General features: G+C 40.0%; 1 protein-coding gene across 1 annotated transcript in view; it reads right to left on the bottom strand.

The window, feature by feature from the left end:
- Positions 1 to 23,675, bottom strand: part of LOC146866143 (uncharacterized) — a 34,545-nt gene extending 10,870 nt beyond the window's left edge. Inside the window, exons 1-2 of the mRNA XM_085640388.1 lie at positions 23,251 to 23,675; positions 21,656 to 23,203 (exon numbers count right to left, since the gene is read on the bottom strand). Of these exons, the coding sequence (XP_085496514.1) occupies positions 21,656 to 23,102 (1,447 nt within the window). The 5' untranslated portion in view covers positions 23,103 to 23,203; positions 23,251 to 23,675. The remainder of the gene's footprint in view (positions 1 to 21,655; positions 23,204 to 23,250) is intronic.
- Positions 23,676 to 24,499: the final 824 nt, after the last annotated feature.

Here is a 24,499-nt window from a genome sequence, read left to right as displayed (position 1 = left end):
GGAGGTATGGGAACGTATAGATTGTGCACATTTACCTACATACTAACTACGAAATTAGACATTATAGAACCACAAAAACACTTCTCATGCACTTATAAAATCACATATTCACTACCTTTGCACTCTTCTAATCTCTCAGGTACCTCTCATTAATTCAGAATATGTAGATACAACTATATAAATACAATCTAAACAAATACATGACTCATGACATACTATCTACTTAAGAAGACAACTACTACATACCAGAAAGAGGAAAATCTAGTGGTTTTGTTTTGAACTACATGTTGCCAATTAAATGTAGAAATATACAACATCATCAAACTGCACCTCTCAACAGACGTAATTATGAAGAGTAATCAACAACACCATTTTTATGAGGATTTATAAAACCACACAAACTGTACAAACTAATTACAGAATTATAATCATTAACACCTTATATGATCAATTTGCAAACAGCACAGTTGTACCTCATTTTCCCAAACTATCTATAATAATGCCATTTTATTAAACTATACTTTTTTACTCAAACAAATATGCATGCCTAATAAACTGCACCATATATGAACATTTTTGAAAATACACATTCTTCATGCATATTTAACCAATTAATAATTAATAAGAAGCATCATTCAACGATACCTTTCAAGACACTTAATATTATATATATTAGTACACATACTATTTTTTAAACAAAGTTCAAATACAATAGAAATGATTCAAATATATATTTGTACATTTCATAAATTCATTTAACCAGCAGAGTTTCATATAAATGTCAAAACTATATTACATAAATCTCTTAAAAATATAACTCACCTTTTAAATAAATCTGTTGAATGAAAAATCTCACATACTCAGTCAGGATTTTCTTTTTCACACAGAGAATGTAGATGAGCACACTCTCCAATGTAAAACCACTGATGGCAAACGTTCCCTCTAATTTTCCATACATATACACATAACCCACAAATGACATTGCTTCCCAGTGTTTTTCAAATTGAAAAATGATTTTCCATTGGTCACAGAGAATAATACTTTTCAACTGACATCTTTACCCCTTGTCCTTAATAGCAGTTTCAATAGCAACAGGCCATGCAACATTCAACTTAGCTGCCAGGTCACAAGTTCACCACACAATGTTGCAAATGACAACAGCAGGTGTGGTTGGCTTTGCAAAGCATACCCTTTCTGCTGTACCTTTCAAACATTTCAAAATAACCAATAAGAAACATGCTTTCTAAACAAAGTAAAATGCCCCCAATATTTGAATGTAGAGTGTTCTTAAACAGCCAATCAAATCTCTACTTCCTTAAAAACAGCATGTTGTCCATCATTATTCTACCACCTGCCTACCTCAGGTACAGACATCTTCTGATAACCTACAGAGATCCCTTCAAGATGCTTTCAGTGAGGATTGTTGCGCACAGCTATGTTTTCTGGTAATTATAACTTGCGCCCCCGTAATGCACTGCTGATGACATCACATATAATATCACTCATGATATGGTCAGTGGCATCACTCATGATATCACTGATGACAACTCAAATGACATCACTGGTGACATCATCCTCGTGATAATGCGATGCACCTACTCACACCCTAATATTACCTTGGATACACCCACTCTAAAATACAGACTAACTAAAACGTCCCTGAAACTTATGGGTTTTTCAGTGAATTTCAATGGTTTTTTACATGCTAATTTCTAACTATAATGTCACGGAAACCTATGTTTTTTTCAGTGAATTTCAAAGGTTTTTTAAATGCTCATTTCTAACTATAACGTCCCTGAAACCTATGCTTTTTTTCAGAGAATATATACATATATATAGAGGGCCATGCAAGTGGACACGCCCACTGGGGCAGGAAGCTGGTAATATATTGGTGCAAGCATTGCCGTTTTGTTAACAGGCTGCCACAGAAGAAGAGAACCATTTCTCGAAACGCGTCTGGCGAAGCTATGAACTGATGAGGCTGGTGTTCACGCTCATGTCTGTTGGCGTTTTGGCTGTCATTAAAAGATTGAAGTATATTTCTGCCGGCTGGCTTCTCTCATTGGGGCTACCTTTACGATGGATATGTAGCGGCTAAGCCCAGCCGCGAGAGAAGCCCACCACGTCAACGTGGGCCGGAGATGGCGCCAAGCGGTGTCATTCAAGGGGCGGCAGAATTCACGACGGCCATCGCAAAGCAGAACAGACAGTGTGCGGAGACACTTTGCCCCAGCCCACATGGGTTACAATGATTCAATTTTGTTAATTTTGAAACGGACTCACATGAGTAGAAGTGCGAAGCACTACAGCATCCAGAGGGCCATGCAAGTGGACACGCCCACTGGGGCAGGAAGCTGGTAATATATTGGTGCAAGCATTGCCGTTTTGTTAACAGGCTGCCACAGAAGAAGAGATCCATTTCTCGAAACGCGTCTGGCGAAGCTATGAACTGATGAGGCTGGTGTTCACGCTCATGTCTGTTGGCGTTTTGGCTGTCATTAAAAGATTGAAGTATATTTCTGCCGGCTGGCTTCTCTCATTGGGGCTACCTTTACGATGGATATGTAGCGGCTGAGCCCAGCCGCGAGAGAAGCCCACCACGTCAACGTGGGCCGGAGATGGCGCCAAGCGGTGTCATTCAAGGGGCGGCAGAATTCACGACGGCCATCGCAAAGCAGAACAGACAGTGTACGGAGACACTTTGCCCCAGCCCACATGGGTTACAACGATTCAATTATGTTAATTTTGAAACGGACTCACATGAGTAGAAGTGCGAAGCACTACAGCATCCAGAGGGCCATGCAAGTGGACACGCCCACTGGGGCAGGAAGCTGGTAATATATTGGTGCAAGCATTGCCGTTTTGTTAACAGGCTGCCACAGAAGAAGAGAACCATTTCTCGAAACGCGTCTGGCGAAGCTATGAACTGATGAGGCTGGTGTTCACGCTCATGTCTGTTGGCGTTTTGGCTGTCATTAAAAGATTGAAGTATATTTCTGCCGGCTGGCTTCTCTCATTGGGGCTACCTTTACGATGGATATGTAGCGGCTAAGCCCAGCCGCGAGAGAAGCCCACCACGTCAACGTGGGCCGGAGATGGCGCCAAGCGGTGTCATTCAAGGGGCGGCAGAATTCACGACGGCCATCGCAAAGCAGAACAGACAGTGTGCGGAGACACTTTGCCCCAGCCCACATGGGTTACAACGATTCAATTTTGTTAATTTTGAAACGGACTCACATGAGTAGAAGTGCGAAGCACTACAGCATCCAGAGGGCCATGCAAGTGGACACGCCCACTGGGGCAGGAAGCTGGTAATATATTGGTGCAAGCATTGCCGTTTTGTTAACAGGCTGCACACAGAAGAAGAGATCCATTTCTCGAAACGCGTCTGGCGAAGCTATGAACTGATGAAGCTGGTGTTCACGCTCATGTCTGTTGGCGTTTTGGCTGTCATTAAAAGATTGAAGTATATTTCTGCCGGCTGGCTTCTCTCATTGGGGCTACCTTTACGATGGATATATATAGATATATATATTTTATTTTGTATATATATATTCAGTCCAGTTCCAACTTCTCGATGAGAATCGGATCCCGTCATATATATATATGGATTTAAATTAATTCAATTCAGTATGCAATTCAAGATGCATTTTAAATAAAAAGCCCCGGGGAGGTGGCGGTCCCCGGGGCTGCGGGGGGCTGCGTGCTGCCTGCGCTTAATAACAAAACCCTGGGGAGGTGGGGCTCCTGCTTATTATTTGCTCATTGCCCCCGGGACCTGGCCCACCCGAGGGCTTATAGATAACGAAGCACGGGAGCCCGCGCTTCATTTTTTTTTTCGGCACCCAGCACAAATTTGGCCGATTTAAAAATAAAATGCTTTTTTTGACACTGGGGGTCCTTGTGGGACTGCCTGAACAGGCCTAGGGGGTCAGGGTGTTTCTACTCTGCCCCCCTTCTTGTTTATTATCTTTGTTTAACTTGTTTCTTGTGACTCGGTTACCGAGTCACAAGATGGCTGCCAACACATTCTGGTTTGGAGGGGTGGCAGCCAATCAGAATGAAGCTCGTGCTCGGGGGGGGTTCGCGAACCCTCCTCGGTGCTCAGATATCGATATTTTTATTTTTTGAATTTCTCAGGAACTACTGAACGGATTTACACCATTTGGAAAAAAGGTTGCTTTCTGAACCAAGAGATACCTTTCTGCCAAATTTGGTGTAATTCTGTTCAGCAGAGCAGGCTGTAGCCTGTTCCAAAATTTCCTATTGAAATTAACATGGGGAAAATGCAAACCGGAGACCCCAGGGAGGCGGCACGAAAACCGGCGGAGTAGCCGGTAGTCAATCCAATAACAATGCACAGTTGTACGCACTCATAGACACCACACCAAGTTGTCAAATTGATCGATTTATTACTCCATAAATCGAGACTTGATGCGTTTCAGACGTCAAGCGCCCTTGATCACACAAAGTGGAAGTGAAATGCAACCTCATTACATATACAATGATAGGAACTAAAGTAGGACTGGACATACTTTTGAAACCAAGGAGAAAACCCAGTAGAAATGCCACCATCTTGTAATGGTTACATTGCCAGTGTTACAGGTCATGCATAGAAATTGCTAGTTCATAACTAGAACGTCACGTACTACATCATCAAATTGCAGTATCAATTATTTACATAAGCATGAAAATAGCAAAATTGCATTGCATAGTTGTATTGCGGTAACATATGCTTAATCTCCATCATGTAACTGTGCAGGAATGTAATGACAGTGCCAACTAGAAAACTTGGTGTGGTGTCCGAGAGTCTGAGAGCGCATACAACTGTGCATTGTTAGTGGATATATATATATATATATTCACTGAAAAAACCATAGGTTTCAGGGGCGTTATAGTTAGCTGGACATTTCCCTCGTACAAAACCCTAGAAATTCCCCTGTTATAGTTAGTTCAGCTAACAATAACTCGCGCCCCCGCAATGTACTGCTGATGACGTCACATATTTCAGCACTCATGACATGGTCAGTGACATCACGGATGACATCACTGATGACATCTCAAATTACATCACTGATGACATCACTGATGACGTCATCTATTGAGTATGTGTTTCTGAACAGTTTTATTATGTTTAATATATATAGGGAGAGGCCTGTTGAAAAATAAGTGGGTGTACAAGTGTGTGAATGGATGATTTTCTAGGTGCGTAACTGAGTCTATAAGTGAGTCATTGAATGTATCTTACTGCAGACTAGTTACTAAACTGTGTGAATGTCTGTATGTGTCTGTGTGTTGGTGTATAAGTGGCTGCATGGTTTTGTGAATAGCTATATGAGTGTCTATATGAGTTATTGATTGGTTGTCTGAGTATCTGTATGTCTAACTATAACGCCCCTGAAGCCTATGGTTGTTTTCAGTGAATTTCTAAGGTTTTTTAAATGCCAATTCCTAACTATAACGCCCCTGAAACCTTTTGGTTTTTTCAGTGAATTTCAAAGGTTTTTTAAATGCCAATTCCTAACTATAACGTGCATGAAACCTATGGTTTTTTCAGTGAATTTCAAAGGTTTTTTAAATGCTAATTCCTAGCTATATCAGGCCTGAAACCTATGTTTTTTTCAGTGAATTTCAAAGGTTTTTTAAATGCTAATTTCTATCTATAACTTATCTCTGAAGATATCATGTTTAATGATTTTGATTGGATTTCTATATTTTTCAAATTCAGTGTGTCATTTCATTAATTACATTTTTGTTAAAATACTTTTTTATCACCATTTTTAAATGTATTTTTTCAATTAATTCTTTTAAAAATTAAAAGATATTATTTGAACTTAATGGGTTTTTCAAACATATTTTATTATATTTTTCAAAATATTTTTTTAACTATATGTGCAAAACTTTATTTTATATATTTTTTACAATGTTTTTGGATCCGCGCACCCTAAGCGCACCGTTCTCGATCCCTACGCGATAGCATCCGCGCCTGGTATGGGGCGGGTACGTGGTTAGTGCGCGATTTCAATGCGACCGGTACGCGACTCCTAGTCTATACGCGACACGTTCGATGCACGTAACGCGACGTCTACGCGCTTCTGCGATGCGTCATCTGCGTCTATGACGCGGTAGGTCCGCGGATCCCGTGAAAGATTTAACATTTAAAAAAACATATTTCTGTATTGCACTTGAATATTAATTGAAGACAAACTCTAAACTAGTCTTAAAACGAATATATTTTGACATCTAATCCTATATTTCTTTTTAATTAAATTTCGCGGATGCGCGCTGGGTGCGTGCTGCGTAAGCGCATGGTGCGCGGATCCCATGTGACCTGCAAAAAAAGAGATTTGATTGGTTCATTACACTTCCTGTTCTAACTAATGAAAGACCCCACCCATTTCAATCATTCTTCTTTGAGCTTCTTTGGAGAACCACCTCTTTGGAGAGAAGAACATTTTTTAGACTAAGTTTACACTTAGCTCTAATTTTTTTCAACCATAAATGGCTTCAGGGCAGCAGGCATCACCTGCATCACCTCAAACCTCTGAGGATGAATTTTTGCCGGAGTTACCACGCTAAGAACGTTTCTCTTCAGTGGTATGGAAATTTTTTACTTTTCCCGAGGGGCAGAATAAAACCAATGCCACCTTGGTCACATGCAAGATTTGCAAAAGAGTCCTATCGAGAGGGGATCCTAACAAGAAATACTCTTGCGGCACGGCAAGTATGATGAAGCACATGAGGACCCTTCATCCAAACAATCTTGCAAAAGAAGAGTGCCGACGGATGAGAAACACTCCTGCTCCTGCGCCATCCACCTCATCGCAGACGAGCACATCAAGAGTGCATCCATCAGACCAAACCTTGGACATCCGTCCTCAATTTCAATTTTTAAAAGCGCTCTGCACTAAGTGCAATAAGACTTTGTGCTATGGTGAGCAGTCGATCGATCTGATCTGCCGCCGCCAAGAAAGTCATATTTGCTAGTTTTTTTTTATTTTTCCCTGAAGTTGATTCTTTGGTTTCTCCTGTTTTGCTTCTTTTGTTTTTTTTCAGAAAAATCAAAAAAATCACAAAATTGTTCAGAAAACCCAAAAAATATAAAAGAAGAAAGAAGAAGAAAAAAAGTTCTTGTAAGAACTAACTTTCCTGGTTTAAAAAAAGAGCTAAATTTCTTTGTTAGTGTGTGAAAGTTTACCTGGATGTATGTGTAGTACGTAATTGACTGAATGAATGCATTAGTAGCGTATGGTGAATGTATAAGTGCAGAACTATAAGGAAGTGCTGCAGCATCACACAGTAACCTCTTTAGCTGCAGTGTGCTGTAGTACTTCCGAAGCACAGGGATGGAACATATGTACATAAATATGTTGCAAATCTATGCTTCTGTCTGCACGGCTGCTTAAACTGCAGCCATGTGGTGACACAGGCACCCTTGCACAATAGTGCAAGGATATCTGTGTCTTGTGCTGTTTGTTTTTCTACAGTAAGACACACCTTCCTGTACAAAAACAATGAGAAAATGCATTTTTCTCCTTCAATGTATGCTGAACATTTCAGCATGCATTGAAGATATAAAAATGTGGAGCAATACAAATAATTTTCCTTATTGTACTGAAAATGTCAGTCTTCATTCTCACATGACTAAGAAAGATAATGTGAATTTACAGAAAATATGCTCTCAGTTTAGCTTATAGATCACCTTTCAAACCTCTGTGGGAAATGCACTCTCAATGAACACAACGGCTCTTTTTAGAGCCACTCAAGAACAAAACACTTAAGCTCAATCTTTATCTCCCAACAATTTCATTTTTTTTCCCTTGCATCCGCGAACCCACCGCGAGAGGATCCGTGCATCCAACACGATAGGATGAGCGCACCATGCGCGCATTTCGCCGTTTTTTTTTTTTAAAAAGGGGGGGCCCCAGGGGGTCCTTCTTGGACCCCCTAAGCACCTCTAGAGGGTCAGAGTATTTCCACTCTGCCCCCTTTATATGTTTTACACACTTATTCCCCTTGCTTCTTCAGCCTCGCTTCTACCGAGGCAGAAAATGGTCGCCAACAGTTCCTGGTTTCGAATGTAGAGAGACACTCGACAGCCAATTAGCATTCAGCGCGTGATTGGAAGGGTGCGTGCTCGGTTCGAGGAGGATGTGTGCTCGTTTCGAGGAGGGTGCGCTTACGGTGCGGGTACGGTCCGCGGATCCTCCGCGGCCATAGATATCACTAACTTTTTTACCCTAATTTTCTCAGGAACTACTGAACAGATTCACACCATATATGCAAAAGGCACGAGTCCGAACTGAGGACTACCTCTTTGCCAAATTTGGTGTCATTCCGTTCAGCGGTTCGGGCTGTAGCTGCGACAACAGATCCTATGGGAAATTGCATGGGGAAAATGCGTTTTGGGACCCCTTTTTTCTCGGCCCCCGCTTGACGGATCACTGCAAAACTTTCAGGGTAGGAGCGAAGCGGAACTGGCCAAAAGTTTGAAAAATTTCGCGAGGATTTGTCAACCGGCGCCAACGTTATTCCAAATAGAATGTTGCGGATTTCCTATGGAAAATAGGTCCTAACTATAAATATCTACTGGCGACCGCCAGTAGATAGTATATATATGGCGGCAAACGCAACAAAATAAATACGCACTTTAATGAAGGTCCGTGTCCGCTCGTGATTCTGGAACAAGTGATGTCCACTGTTTCCTCTGTGCACCAGCGGTAATTGGATATATATATATATATATATATATATATGTATATATATATATATATATATATATATATATATATATATATATATATATATATATACATATGAATGCTCCACAATCCCCCCGTTCAGTAGAAGGAAGAACAGCACTCGCGGGGCTTAGCTGCAGCGATGGTTTATTGATTCGTTAAAACCAAAAACAGGCGCGTTTCGGATAAAATCCTTCGTCGGTGTTTACAGTACGCGCTGTGAGGCACCATTTTAAAGCGTCATGTGAATTACCATGAAAACAGACACAGGCTGACAACACGCCATATTGCGTGCGCCATTTTGGAATGGTTCTTGTCACATTATCTAATATACCACAAACAGCCAATGTTCATTATAGGTCAAAGATTATGATAAAAATTCACCAATAATTCATTCTATTTATGTATTATTGCTGTCGTAGAGATAATCTTGTCATTTAACAATCTCGCAGTGTATCGGCCCCTTGCTACCTGTTATCTCAGGTTGCAAACATCCCATGTCTTTTCTTTATGTTGCCGTGTATCGGCCCCCCCTTTAAATATAATATATTCAAATGATAGATCCATGATTTAAATCAATAGGTCAGTTTACAGTTGTCAGATTAATAAATAAAAAAATGAATTAACAATGACTACCTAACATTAATTCCCCAAATGAACCGTCAACTCTTCTCCACCATTTAATCCATTAGGGGATTTCGTTTGGAGATCTATAATATAACGAGATTCCAATCTTCTCAATTTCAGCACTCTGTCCCCTCCCCTGATGTTAAATGGTACACAGTCAATACTAACATATTGCAGCAGATCCCTGTCACTTTTATGTTTGATAGCAAAATGGCGTGCTACTGGATAGTTGAAGTCCTTCTTGGCAACCGCACGCATGTGTTCCAACACTCTTAATTTCACACAGTGTATAGTGCTCCCTATATATCTAAGTCCACAAGGGCACTTCAGACAATAGACAGCATGTGTTGTTTGGCATGTCATGAATTTGTTTATCTTTTTTCCTGCTTTCAAGCCTTTCCCTTCATAGGTTAATACCCTTTTGCTGAAAGCACATGCCTTGCACTAACCACAGGGCTAGAATCCTCTCATTTCATTTGAAGTTCCATGTCTTGATGGTATGACATCTAAATGACTGTGGACTAAACTATCTTTAAGTGAGCATGTTTTTCTAAAAGTGATCAGAGGTGCCGCTGGAATATCTGCACCAATGATAACATCAGTTTTTAATACATGCCAATTTTTTCTCATTATGTTTCTCAGGATATCGGCATCTTCGGAAAAAGTCGTTATCATCCGAAATTTGCCATTCACTTCTTTGTGTTCTTTCTGTTTAAACAGATCTTTTCTAGGTAACTGTTCTACCCTTCTGAGAGTACTCTGAGAGTACTCTCTAAGAGACCTGAACTGTAACCTCTCGCTAAGAATCGATTCAAACTTGCTTTGGCTGCCAAGTCGAAATCACATTTTCTTGAACAATTACGTTTCAGTCTAAGAAACTCCCCATAAGGGATGCTGTTTTTCAATTTTTGGGGATGACTGCTTGCCGCATGCAGGGTACTGTTACCGGCAGTAGGTCTCCGAAATAGGGCTGTTGTAATCTTCCCTTCCTGTATCTCAACTTTCAGGTCCAGATAGTTTACTGCCACTAAACTTATCTCCCCCGAAAATTGTAGGTTGACCCCATTTTTGTTCAGCAGATTGCTTTTCCACATGGGGAGCTGCATGTTAGCAGCTCCCCATGTGGAAAAGCAATGCCGGCTCCTGTAGGACGCGGGGAGCCAGCAGGGACCGTGGGGGCATTGGGGCTCCCCCCACGGTCCCCAAAGGAGAGGGCCAGCCCCGGGGGATGGGGTCCCCAGGGCTAGGAGTGGCCCGGGATGGGGGCCACGTGGCATCCCTCACCTGTGTATTTTTTATATTTGAAAAAAATAAGGAGAGTCCAGGTCCCCAGGCCATATTTGACCTGATGAGGGGGGCCACGCGGCCCCCTAAAAAAAAAAAAAAGGATGGCCAGGCCCTGGGGGATGGGGTCACCGGGGCCAGAAATGGCACGGGAGGGGGGCCACGTGGCCCCACTCCCCCCAAAAAAATTTAAACAAAAGTGGGCCCGAGGGATGGGGTCCCTCGGGCCAATCAAGGCCTTAGGAGGGGGGCCATGCAGCCCCCTTCTATAAAAAAAAAACAATGTGTGTGGCCATGCCGGAATTGGCCACAAGAGGGGAGCCCACGCGGGCCAGGGGGCCAGGCCCTGGGGGATGGGGTCCCCAGGGCACAAAAAAAAGCCAAGAGAAGGGGGGTCACACAGCACCCCTTCTTAAAAACAATTAAATTAAAAAAGCCGGCATCACAGCCCCCTCCCTGCAACACTCAGCAAACGTGCCCCCGGCGCGTTTAAAGTTGGGGAATTAATTCCCCTTGAATACTGAGGGTCCCTGGGGGGGCAACTAGCCCACCAGGTACCTGCAGTATGCGCCAGGGCATTGCGTTGCAGAGAGGTGTTCAGAGGCCATGCCCCTTTTTTCACCTCTCTGCAACGCAGCTCTATGGCGCTTACTGGAGGTACCTGGTGGGCTAGTTGGACCCCAGGGAGCCTCAGGGGACTTAATCCCCCAACTTAAAATGCACCACAGGGCGCGTTTGCACAGTGGTGAAGGGAGGGGGCGGGCCTGAGGTGACATGTGTGCAAACACGCCCTGTGGCGCGTTTTGAGTTGGGGAATTAATTCCTCTTCAATCCTGAGGGTCCCTGGGGGCCAACTAGCCCACCACTTACCTCCAGTAAGTGCCACTGCGCTGCGTTGCAGAGAGGTGGCCCAGGCCATGCCCCTTTTCACACCACTCTGCAACGCAGCTCTGTGGCACTTACTGGAGGTAAGTGGTGGGCTAGTTGGCCCCCAGGGACCCTCAGGACTCAAGGGGACTTAATCCTCCAATTTACAACGCACCAGGGGGTGCGTTTGCGCAGTGGTGCAGGGAGGGGGTTTGGCCTGATGTCACAAGTGTGGAAACGCGCCCTGTGGCGCGTTCTAAGTTGGGGAATTAAGTCCCCTTCAATCCTGAGGGTCCCTGGGGCCAGCTAACCCACCAGTTATGTCCAGTAAGTGCCACAGAATTGCATTGCAGAGAGGTGTAAAATGGGACATGGCCTCGGACCACCTCTCTGCAACGCAGCTCTGTGGTGCTTACTGGAGGTACATGGTGGGCTAGTTGGACCCAGGGACTCTCAGGATTCAAGGGGACTTAATCCCCCAACTTAAAATGTGCCACAGGGCGCCTTTGCACAGTGGTAAAGGGAGGGGGCGGGGCCGAAGGTGACGTGTGCAAACGCACCCTGTGGCATGTTTTAAGTGTGGCAATGAAGTCCCCTTTAAGCCTGAGGGCCCCTGGGGCCAACTAGGCCACCAGGTACCTCCAGTAAGCGCCACAGGCCTGCGCTACAGAGAAGTGGTCCAGGCCATATCCCTTTTTACACCTCTGTGCAACGCAGCTCTGTGGCGCTTACTGGAGGTACCTAGTGGGCTAGTTGGACCCCATGGACCCTCAGGATTCAAGGGGACTTAATCTTCCAAATTAAAATGGCCACAGGGCGTGTTTACACAGTGGTGAAGGGAAGGGACGGGCCTGAGGTGACGTGTGCAAACACGCCCTGTGGCGCATTTTATGTTGGGGAATTAATTCCCCTTCAATCCTGAGGGCCCCTGGGGGCCAATTAGACCACCAGGTGCTTCCAGTAAGCGCCACTGCGCTGCGTTGCAGAGAGGTGGTCCAGGCCATACCCCTTTTTACACCTCTCTGCAACGCAGCTCTGTGGCGCTAACTGGAGGTACCTAGTGGGCTAGTTGGACCCAAGGGAACTTTATCCCCCAACTTAAAACGGCCACAGGGTGTGATTGCACATGTCACCTCAGGCCCCCCTCCCTTCACCAGTGTGCAAACGCTCCCCGTGGTGCGCGTTAAGAGGTTGTTTTAATACCCCTGCCCTATTATGTAGTAGGGTCTTACAGAGGAGGTCATGCTAATCACAGGGGTACTCCAACACATAGTGTTCCCTAGTGTATGTAGGTGTTTTCACTGTATTCTAAGTGTCTTTTAGCATAGCACTGGCTCTAGCCCTGGTTAGTCAGAGTCAGTTACCACCAGTACCCGTCTGAAAAAGTTGTGGGCACAGGATGATTTTGCAACAAGGCCTCTTTCTGCTACTCTGTTGGTTCTTTCTGTACATGGCTTGCTTCTTCCTGCAATTTTCTACGTCTTTGTGGACTTCTGTTGTCTCTTTCTGCATTTCTTTTGCTTCTTTCTGTGTGTTTTTTCTTCTTTTTTCACAAGTCCTACCTCTGTAGGCATAGTTAGAAACTAGCATTTAAAAAACCTTTGAAATTCACTGATAAAACCATAGGTTTCAGGCACGTTATAGTTAAAATTAGCATTTAAAAAACCTTTGAAATTAACTGAAAAAAGCATAGGTTTCAGGCATGTTATAGTTAGAAATTAGCATTTAAAAAACCTTAGAAATTCACTCAAAAAACCATAGGTTTTAGGGAAAGTTATAGTTAGTTGGACATTTCACTCGTACAAAACCATAGAAATTCCCCCATTATAGTTAGTTCAGCTAACTATAACTTGCGCCCCCTCAATATACTGCTGATGATGTCACATATTAGATCACTCATGACATGGTCAGTGACATCACTGATGACATCACTGATGACATCTCAAATGACATCATTCGTGTGATAAATTGATGCATCTTCTCACACCCTAATATAACCTTTGAAACACGCACTCTAAATTACAGACTGCCCTTCTCAAAACCATAGACACTCCAACACCAATAACTACATACCCATTCTTAGCTTTACACACACATCCACTCACTCACCCGTACAGTCACTCATACTTATGGTCACTCAGTACAGGACTATCATATGAGCTCATACACCTATATACAAACTCACACACCGCCACTCATCCATAGAGGTACTCACAAACCTAGTGAGTCATGCAGATAATTAATCACACTGCCATTTACTCACTTATACAGTTATACACACACCAGCTCACTTACTCATACAAATACTAGCACATACTTACGCTCTTATACAATCACTGACACAAGCACAGACTCATCCATACAGCCACTCTCACAATCACACCCTCTCACTTATAGCCATTTATATACTCCAACACACATACATACTGCCTTTCACATATGTAGTTACTAACACATATACAACTGAGATATACATTCACTCAGTAACACACCTATACACACACTCACCCACCCATACAGTCCATCACAGATACACTCTTGAAACCATGCACACAGTGAATCGCCCACTCACACATCTATGTACAGAGCCACATATACCCCACCCACACAAACACTCAGGCACCCATACAGATACTCAGACAACCAATCAATAACCCATATAGACACTCATGTAGCTATTCGCAAACCCATGCAACCGCTTACACACCAACAGACAGATGGATACAGACATTTACACAGTTTACTCACTAACCCATGCATTCAGTAAGATAAGTTAATTCACTCACTTATAGAGTCAGTCACACACCTACTAAATCATCCATTCAGACACTTATACACCCACTCATTCTTCAATACGCCTTTCCCTATATATACTAAACATATTTAAACTTTACAGAAACACACAGTCACTGGATGATGTCATCAGTGATGTCATCAGTGATGTCATCAGTGATGTCATTTGAGATGTCATCAGTGATGTCATCAGTGATGTTACTGACCATGTAATGAGTTATGTAATATGTGACGTCATCAGCAGTGCATTGCGGGGTCGCGAGTTATAGTTAGCTGAACTAACTATAACGGGGGAATTTCTATGGTTTTGTACGAGTGAAATGTCCAACTAGCTATAACTTTCCCTAAAACCTATGGTTTTTTCAGTGAATTTCTAAGGTTTTTTAAATGCTAATTTCTAACTATAACGTGCCTGAAACCTATGGTTTTTTCAGTGAATTTATATATATATATATTCACTGAAAAAACCATGGGTTTCACACACGTTATAGTTAGGAATTAGCATTTAAAAAACCTTAGAAATTCAATGAAAAAACCAAAGATTTCACACATGTTATAGTTAGCTGGACATTTCACTCGTAAAAAACCAATGAAATTCCCCCGTTATAGTTAGTTCAGCTAACTATAACTCGCGCGCCCGCAATGCACTACTGATGACGTCACATATTACATCACTCATGACATGGTCACTGACATCACTCATGACATCACTGATGACATCTCAAATGACATCACTGATGACATCATCCAGTGAATGTGTGTTTTTCTGAAAATTAAATATGTTTTATATATGTATATCTCAAGGTCAATGGAAGAATAAATGGGTATATAAGTGTCTAAATGGATGCTTTGTTTTTGAAAAATTTATTGTGTAACTGACTGATTAAGTGTATCATAGTGAATACATGGCTTACTGAGTAATGTTTAAATATGAAAATATCTGTATCAGTCTCTCACTTTGTGTATAAGTGGCTGCATGGGTTGGTGAGTAGCTTCATGGGTGTCTATATAGGTTATTAGTTGTTTTTTTGAGTATCAGTCTGAGTGTCTGTATGGTTCGGTGGGGGGTATTATGTAGTGCATAGGTGCATGAATGAGTGATTCACTCTTTGTATGTGTTGAAGACAGCATGTGTGCAGGACTGTATGGGTGGATGAGTGTGTGTATGGGTGTGTTAGTGAGTGAATGACTGTCTCAATAGTGTCGTTATGAGTAACTACATATCTATTAAACTAGTATATGTGACTATTGGTGTATATAAGTGAGTATATGTGAGAGTGAGAGATTGAAAGAGTTCCTGTATGAATAAGTATGTGTTTCTATAAGTGATTGTTTATAAGACTAAGTATGTGTAAGTTTCCGTAGAAGTAAGTGTGGTGGTGTGTGTATAACTGTATAAGCTAATAAATGTATGTTTGTTTCTTTATTAGCATGAGTGAGTATGTGTGAGTAACTCTATGGATGAGTGGCATTGTGTAACAGGATGTATAGGTGTATGAGTACATATGATGAGTGAGTGCATGTATGAGTGACTGTATAGAACTGTTGGTGAATGAGTGGATGTGTATGTGGTTCTTAGAATTACTTAAGAGGTTCTTGTAACTGGTATTGGTATGTCCATTGTTTTGAAAATTTTAGTCTCTATTTTTGAATGTGTGTATCAAAGGTTATATTAGGGGAAGAGGAGGTCTGCCACTCTATCAAAAGGATGATGTCATCAGTGATGTCATCAGTGATGTCATTTGAGATGTCATCAGTGATGTCATGAGTTATGTCAGTGACCATGTCATGAGTGATGTAATATGTGACGTCATCAGTAGTGCATTGCGGGCGCGCGAGTTATAGTTAGCTGAACTAACTATAACGGGGGAATTTCATTGGTTTTTTACGAGTGAAATGTCCAGCTAACTATAACATGTGTGAAACCTTTGGTTTTTTCATTGAATTTCTAAGGTTTTTTAAATGCTAATTCCTAACTATAACGTGTGTGAAACCCATGGTTTTTTCAGTGAATTTGCAAGGTTTTTTAAATGCTAATTCCTAACTATAACGTGTGTGAAACCCATGGTTTTTTCTGTGAATTTGCAAGGTTTTTTAAATGCTAATTCTTATTTATTTATTTTTTTCAATTTTTTTAACATATTTTTATTTTAATTTTCTAGCCTTTTTTAAAGACTATGGTTAAATTTTAAAAATTCTACAATATATTTTTTTTTTACCATTTTTTTAAACTAAACAGGTAAGATTTATTAGTATAACATAGTGGTTTTTTTTTCCCCTTTTTTTTTTTTTTTTTAATTATTTTTTTAACGTGCGCGTACGGTAAGCGCACGTCTTGCTTTCATAATGTTAGATTTCTACGCTGTTTGCGTTCATTTACGCAATTTGCGTAGACGTACGTCACGCGCGTGCAGCGCGTAACGCGTACGCTGCACGCGCATGTTACGCGGAAGTGAAGGGGCGTGCCTGTTTTGCGCATGCGCGCGTGCCTTTTTTACGCGCATGCGTACTTTTACCGTAAGCGCTCCGTAAGCGTAACGTACGCGCACGGTGGGTCATGTGATCATGAAACACAACTTTTGATTGGTTGAAACTACTTTCAGTTCTAGAACTCTCCTACACCACACCCATTCCCCTCATTTCTGCTTGTGATCCCTTAGGAGAAGGAGCTGAGTTGTCTTTGTGATACGATGGCAGAACAGCAGAACTCTTCTGAGAGTGAGGCTAGCAGCACTACCTTGAGGCAGAGAAGGAGGAAACAAAAGAGCTCTTTCATATGGGAGTATTTTTCTTTTCCAGAGGGCAAGAAAAAGGTAAATGCACCCTTAGTGACTTGTAAGCTTTGTGGCCGTGTACTTTCAAGAGGGAATCCCAACAAGAAGTATTCCTTCGGGAATCACACCATGTTGAGACACCTTCAAGATGTACACGGTAGGACATTTGCTCGACATACTGAAGGTAACCCTTCAGTAAGTCAACCAAGCACATCCACAGCAGCTCAGCCTGGTCCATCATCTGCAGGGCCGAGTCCATCTTCGGCAGGTCAGCTGAGCCCTTCATCTGTGGGGGGAGCATCTCCTTTTTCTCGTCCTCTGGAAATCAACCATCGGTTTGCGAGGGTTTTAGTTCGGTGCGCCACTTGTCATGATCTAATTTGTCATAGGGAGACCAGTGTTGCCCTAGTGAACAATTTAATAGATCAGCACATTTGTCGTAACGACTAATATTCCCATTCTTTCTTTCCTCTGTCTCTGCATGAACACAACGGCTCTTTTAAGAGCCAACCTTACCTTTCAACTTTTTTTTATATATTTTTTTAAACTTTTTTTTATTTTTTTTACCGTACGCGTACGGTACGCGTAATTTTTTTTTTTTTTTTAAAAACAAACTAAAAATCAATTATCACATTACAAGGTCCTTGAGAGACTACAATGAAAAACTGAAAATGTGATTGTGTAGAAGTGGAAAAAAGGGACCATGAAATTTTTGACTTACCATACCCACTCAAAAAATTATTTATTAATTTAAAAGTATTAATATTTAATAAAACATTTTATAATACAGTACACATATTTACATATTTTCCCAAAAAATTGTTTGCCTTTTTTTTGCTGTTTTCAGAATATATTGCATTTCACTATAAATTGTGAAAGCAATTGCATTCATCATTTAACAGCGGGCAAAAAAAAAATAACAATCTCAAAGATTGTTTTAAAAAAGCCCAGAATCTCTTTTTACTTAAACATAACATTATAGAAATGCATAATATTCTTAAGAAATATCATCTAATATCAATACTTATTTCTTTAAAATACCGTCTGACATTTTTGTTTCAGAAGTATAATCACAAAAATATATCTCAAATAACTCCACAATACATCTGGTTCCATTTCCTTTAGGCCAAATAGTAATTTTAAAATTCTTTTTTGATTAAATTTCCAATGTTAATCCAATAAAATTCTAAAGTTTAAATTGTACAGATCTCACCAATTCTCTGTAACATTTTGGCTTCCGAAAGATTAATTAATAATTAAATAAGTCCACAATACAATTGTTTACCTTTCCTCATGGCCAAATAGTAATTTTAAAAATCTTTTTTGAATAAATTTCCAATGGCAATCCAATAACATTCCAAAATTTAAATTGTGCAGATGTTACCGATTTTGTCTAAATTTTTGGTTTTCCAAAGTTTCATTAAAAATTTAAAAAGTCCACATTACAATTGGTTACCTTTCCATTAGGCCAAATGATAATTTGTAAAATCATTTTTTTTTAAATTCCAATGGTAATCCAATAAAATGGTAAAATTGTTTTGTACAGATCTTGCCAAGTCTCTCTAAAATTTAGGTTTCAGGAAGATTAGATAGGAATTTGCTAAATCAAAAGGCAAACGTTGCTTCAAAATCAATTGGGAATCATTCCACAGTGTCCAGCCTTTTTCACATTTAAGATAAACTGTGTAATGTCCAGAAGTAACAGTAGGTCCTTCATGGAAAATTATTGCAACTGTTACAAAAGTTTTTCCTGAAATTGATAATTGCTGTCCTGTAAACTTCTTTATTAAAGTATCCAATTTTGAACCATCAGCTTTACATCGTTGCATCATTAAAATTACATACTGTCCGTATTCCTTTAAAATTAACGTTGAAAACATTTCAGATTGACACTCACCGCATTCCATGCTATGATTAGCATCTTTAACTAATTTAGCAAAAGTGACTGTTTTACTTTCTGGCAATGTTAAATAAATAAATCTTTCAGAATCAACATTAGAGCCACATGTATTGTAACAGTTTTCACAACTATGTTCCCATTTATAAGAGACACCAAACATATTTTCAATGGGAACCCCTTCTTCTTCCAGTACCTGAAGAAAAAACATCAAGAATTCCTGTGCGTCTTGCTGTACATTTTGAGAAAACTGTGTTCGTCCTGAACATACATCTAAAAGTTTTCTAATTTCAGTAGCACTTTCTATTTGAGTTTTATCATTACTCAGCTTTTGAAAAAGGAGACTCAACTCAGAACAGAATCTTTTTCTCTGATTTACTATTATCTGCTCTTGCACACTTTCCAGATAAAATGCAACATTCAGCACTACATTAGCGTAGCAGTTGACACCAGAGCTATTTTCAAAATGACATCCTACAACCTCTTCTTCATTTTCCTTTTTCTTTTTGCTTGCAATTACATCACTCCTCTTTTTTTTCCTCCTCTCTACATCTTCATTACAGATATTCTCATTTCTCCTTTTACGAGAAACTACACGTTTCTCCAACACAGGATACTGACCTAAATGAGGAGCATAGGTTCTTCTTAATCTATTATACTCCTTTACACAATTTGTATCAGCACTAACTTTTGAGTCATCAAAGTCTATCATGAATAAACCAGATAATGTTTTCACTCGTGACAAAGCTACATAAGCCATACCTTCTTTGAACACAGTTGAACCAATGTTCACAAAAGCACAATCTACAGTCAATCCTTGAGACTTGTGAATAGTTACAGCATATGCTAGAGAAAACGGAAACTGCTTCCTACGTACATATAAGTCTTTCACAAGCATAAAACGAACTGAACAACGACAAATATCTTTAACTTCTTCTATCTGATCAAATTTTATTTTTAAACATTCAATTCCATCTTTTTTCTGATAATTAATAAAACCCACAACTCTTCCCATAGCTCCATTAACTAAACCTTTTTCAACATCCAAATTTCTCCTTAAAAATACTCTACAGTTCATGCAACTAATCCAGCTGTTTTGGAAATGTTCTTCTCTAGTGAATCCAATTTATTTTTCAGTGTGCCTGTTAATGTGATAGTAATTCTTCCATCCTCAATTTTGTCCACTGCTTCCAATTTCCTGATATCTTCCTTTTCCAATTTTAAAAGCTCCTCATTGAATATTGAGCATTCACGTAGAGTTGGCATTAAGCAGATGACACTTTTCTTTTCTGCAATGTTCTTGTATATCTTCTCTGCAACTATTTCTTCCTTTGGAAATAAATTATGTAGCAGCCGACTCTGTAATGCTTTTTTGCCAACTTCTGTGAGTAGTCCAATCCTGATATCTTTCAGAATACTTCCATATTCTTCATCGTTTGCTTGCCTCATATTAGTAGTAAGTTCCTTGTACTCAAAGAAGGACCAAATATTTGCATTACCGATGCTTCCCAATGACTTCTTTGTGTCTTCATGTGTCACAGTATTAAACACTGGTTGTCCTTTAACTGGAGTAAGTTGTAGAAGATCCCCAAAAACCATGACATGTTTTCCACCAAATAACACGTCATAGTCTGTCCTTAGAATTTGCTGCATTCTTAAATGCACAAAGGCAAGCATTAAGTTTGATACCATGCTCACCTCATCAATAATGAGAACTTGCATCTTCTTCAATACTCTTGAAACTTCCAAGCATGCTTCTCCAGTTAGCTTGTTGTATTGTATTTTGTTCTCATGCTCCACTGGTAACATTAGCAAACGATGTAAGGTGATTCCTTTTATGTTATATGCTGCTAACCCAGTTGGAGCAGTAACCACACAAGACAAAGTAGAATCCGTTTTTTGCTGTAGGTAGCTTCTGATGACTTTTATTAGGAAACTTTTTCCAGTTCCAGCTTGTCCGCTTACATACATCCTGATTGGATGAAATGATGTGCATGAGCACTCTTTTTTTTCATGTAGAAATCCGTGATCAATTTTGTTTCTGATCTCTTCATAAATGTGTTGCTGCTCTTCATTCAGTTGTCTTTCCAAATTTTGTAAGTCTATAAATTCTTCTTGAGCTTGATTCATAGCCGTTTCCACTTCATTCATGGCTATTGATGCTTCATTTTCAACGATTGGTTGTCCTAGGGGATCTTGACTGAGTGTTCCTGAACTTTGGCTGTCTTGAGAACTGTCTCTAGCTACTTCTGCTGCAATTGTAGTTTCCTGTTCAATTTCTTCATTTAACATTTGCAGATAAATTGTGAATGTACTGCATTGTATGCTGTCTTTGCAAGCATTAAATGAATCTTCATAGCTTTGAAATTCTCCCAGTAGTTCATCCTCTGTACGCCATGGTTTAAACAGCTGTAAAAGAGCCAAGTAGTAAAATTCCTTTTTGTCAGTAGTGTCGCAACTCAGCTTCCTGTGATTTATCAAACTTCCTTTTGTTTGCTTCACCAAACACCCTTCCTCACCAATGACTTTATATTTTCCATTGTTGATGTCTTCTGCGGCTTTCCGTGAATAAATGTAGTTCTGCAGCACTTCATAGAGACACATGTTCTCCAGATGATGACTTCTCTTGGGATAATATGTGTCCAACATGTTTGATTTCAAAATATCTGTACTTTCTGGGTCATTCTCGGCCAAATATTCAATTTCTCCAACAGATTTCAGTACCCGATTTCTCATTGCTGCAAGGCCTAAACTTGCCCAAATTATTCTTCTTGATTTCGAGTAGAGACTTGCAGAAGATAACCTATCTGAACATTCGTAGGATCCAATTTCTCGATGCGATAACATCTTTAAACTGAAACTGTACAGCTTCTTACTGACAGTCTTCTCATGAGAAATCTCTTCCCACATTTCTTTCAATTCAGTTTTTTCAGATTTAGTAATGTAAGACGTTACATATCGAGCAACAGCAATGGAATTGTCAGCTACATACTGTATATCCATGTTAGCATTCCACATGGATAAAATGACTGGGTTGTAGTCATTTATATTTTTTGATTCTTCTTTTCTTTTTAGGTTGTAGGTATTCTTAGGTGATTTTCTTGTGATAGTATGTCTCACAGATGACATAAAACTGTTTACTCTTCCATTTGAAAGAACAGGTCTAGGAAATCCAAATCGACATTTAGTGTAGTATTTATCTTTGCTCTTGTATTTCCGTCGACAGTATTTTCCACACCGATGACTTTGGAAACGTAAAACTTGCTCCTTTAACTTTTTCTCTTCTGTGCTTTTTGGTATAGCACATGTTGCATATTCTTCAATGTAAGATAACACTGCTTCATCAGTATCTGTTCCAAACTTTGGGGCATCCTTGATCCACAACAGCATATGAATATGAGGAGCACCTCTTGCCTGGTACTCTTTTCTCCAAAAGAAATCCACTACTTCTCCTAGAGGTGGATTTTTTTTATTGCAGATGAAGGACATCATAGCCTCAAATCTATGATTGAAATATCTGCAAACATTAACCGGATCCAATGAGCACAGTTCTCCTGCTGTCTTGTATTCGATGTTTTTAATGTTTGAATTTGCCTCTCGTAGAAAATCCAGTAAATCATCCCAAGCGTACTCAGCACAGCTTAGGGTAAGGAACCATGTTGGTGTTCCTAAATTTCGTAACATGCATTTTAATTCACCATGGCGTCGGTACCAATATTCATTTGTCCCACGCTGACAAGCCATCAGATTGATCAGTTGTGTTTCCAAATGATCATCTCGGTGCTGCACTTTCTCCATAAAATCCTTAGCAGACACATTTTGTAAATGTACTCCACTTTTTAAAATGTGATTTACTGCATAAGATAGTGCAGACAAGTCGCTTTCAAATAAAAGATGGAACAAATAAGGAATACTTTGTCGAAATCTGGGATCTTCTGCATATAGTCTTGTAGTCCGATACTCAGAAGCTGGAATCTGTTCTGGACGTTCATCGTATCGTCCTCCTTTTCCTTTAGGAAACAGCTGGGGAAAACATCGAGCTTCCAAGCTCTCCTCCCATACACTCACGGGAGTTCCTTTTGCTTTCTTCATCTGAAACAGATCAATATTGTCTCCCATAACTTCTTTTGAATGAAGAGGATGTATGCTAAAATGTTCATAAATTTCTTCTTCCTTTGACTTGTCCACTTTTTCAATTTGTCCAGTTGGTGTTTCTGTGTCTTCTTGTAAATCTTCTTCTTCTTCTTCTATATAAATTGATTCATACCATTTGTTATTCCTTTTCAAATACAAATTTGCTCTTTGTACTTTCCGTACATCTACCAGCTCCTGCCAAATCTTCTTATTCTTTGTAGGTACACCATTAACCAGAATAACTAATGGTTCAGTTTCCAAAGTATCTGCATCAATAGTTTCCATATTTTTTTTCAAATCCAAGGGCAAATACACCACTCTACCTTTTAAACCTCTCAGTAAATCTGAAGGAGGTAATTTACCAGTTTTGGGCTCCATACGTACTATGGTCTGGAACGGATGAACACATTGAATAAGTATAGACTCATATGTATTTAATTCAGAAAGTTCGGCAGGAATAACATCCAATTCTAAATTATTATGTACAGCTCTGGTTGGCATTCTATTTTCCTCTAACTTGTTGTAACAGTATTTACAAATACGCTGATCTTCACCCAATTCAAAACAATTTTCAAGAAATATATATGTGGCAAAATCCTTCCACTTATAATTATCTTCATTTTCACTCTTTCTGTAGAGATCAACATTCCTAGTTTGTTTTCTATAATGAGTTCTGCGGCAACAAATACAAGTTATATTTGGTCTTTCATTAGAGATTATTGCAAATTTTGTTATGTGATCATTAAATGTTTTACTTACAGAGGGTTCTACATTCTCTTCCACTTCTTCCTCATTTACTGTGTCCTTTTCTGCACTGTCTTGTTCAGGACCAAAGTAACAAAACTGAATTTCATCAACAACCTTCTCTACATCTGATACCGATCCACGGAACAGAGCCCTTTTCAATTCATCTAACTTTATTGCTGGACTTTTAGCAAAATACAACCGTCTCACAAACTTTCTCATTTCAGTATGATGAACAGCCAGCATCCTAAAATGATGGAAAACACTATTACACACTTTTCTAGATAGACAAGCCAGAGAATGACCCTGCAAACCAGTATTCTCTCTCACTCTACATGGATCTAGACTTTGAAGCACCTTAATCGTCTGTTTTACACTTTTTTTACTATATTCTCTTAGAAACTCACGAAATTTATCAATAGATTCCTGACGCACAGTGCAAATACTACTACAATTCCAAGTGTACACTGGGGCTTTAGGACGTCTCCCCATAGCCTCATCCGCCATCACTTGTACCTCATCTCTTGGAACCATTATCTCCTTCTCCATTATGCAACCATTTTTCACTTCATAAGCACGACCTCTGGTGTCAACTGCATGCAGCAAACTATTACTTTGAAAATAACTCTCTTCATTAA

The sequence above is a fragment of the Triturus cristatus genome, chromosome 2_1, assembly GCF_964204655.1.
Source record: "Triturus cristatus chromosome 2_1, aTriCri1.1, whole genome shotgun sequence".
Classification (NCBI taxonomy): domain Eukaryota; kingdom Metazoa; phylum Chordata; class Amphibia; order Caudata; family Salamandridae; genus Triturus; species Triturus cristatus.
The sequence above is the reverse complement of the archived record's forward strand: the minus strand, read 5'-3'. Positions and strand labels throughout refer to the sequence as shown.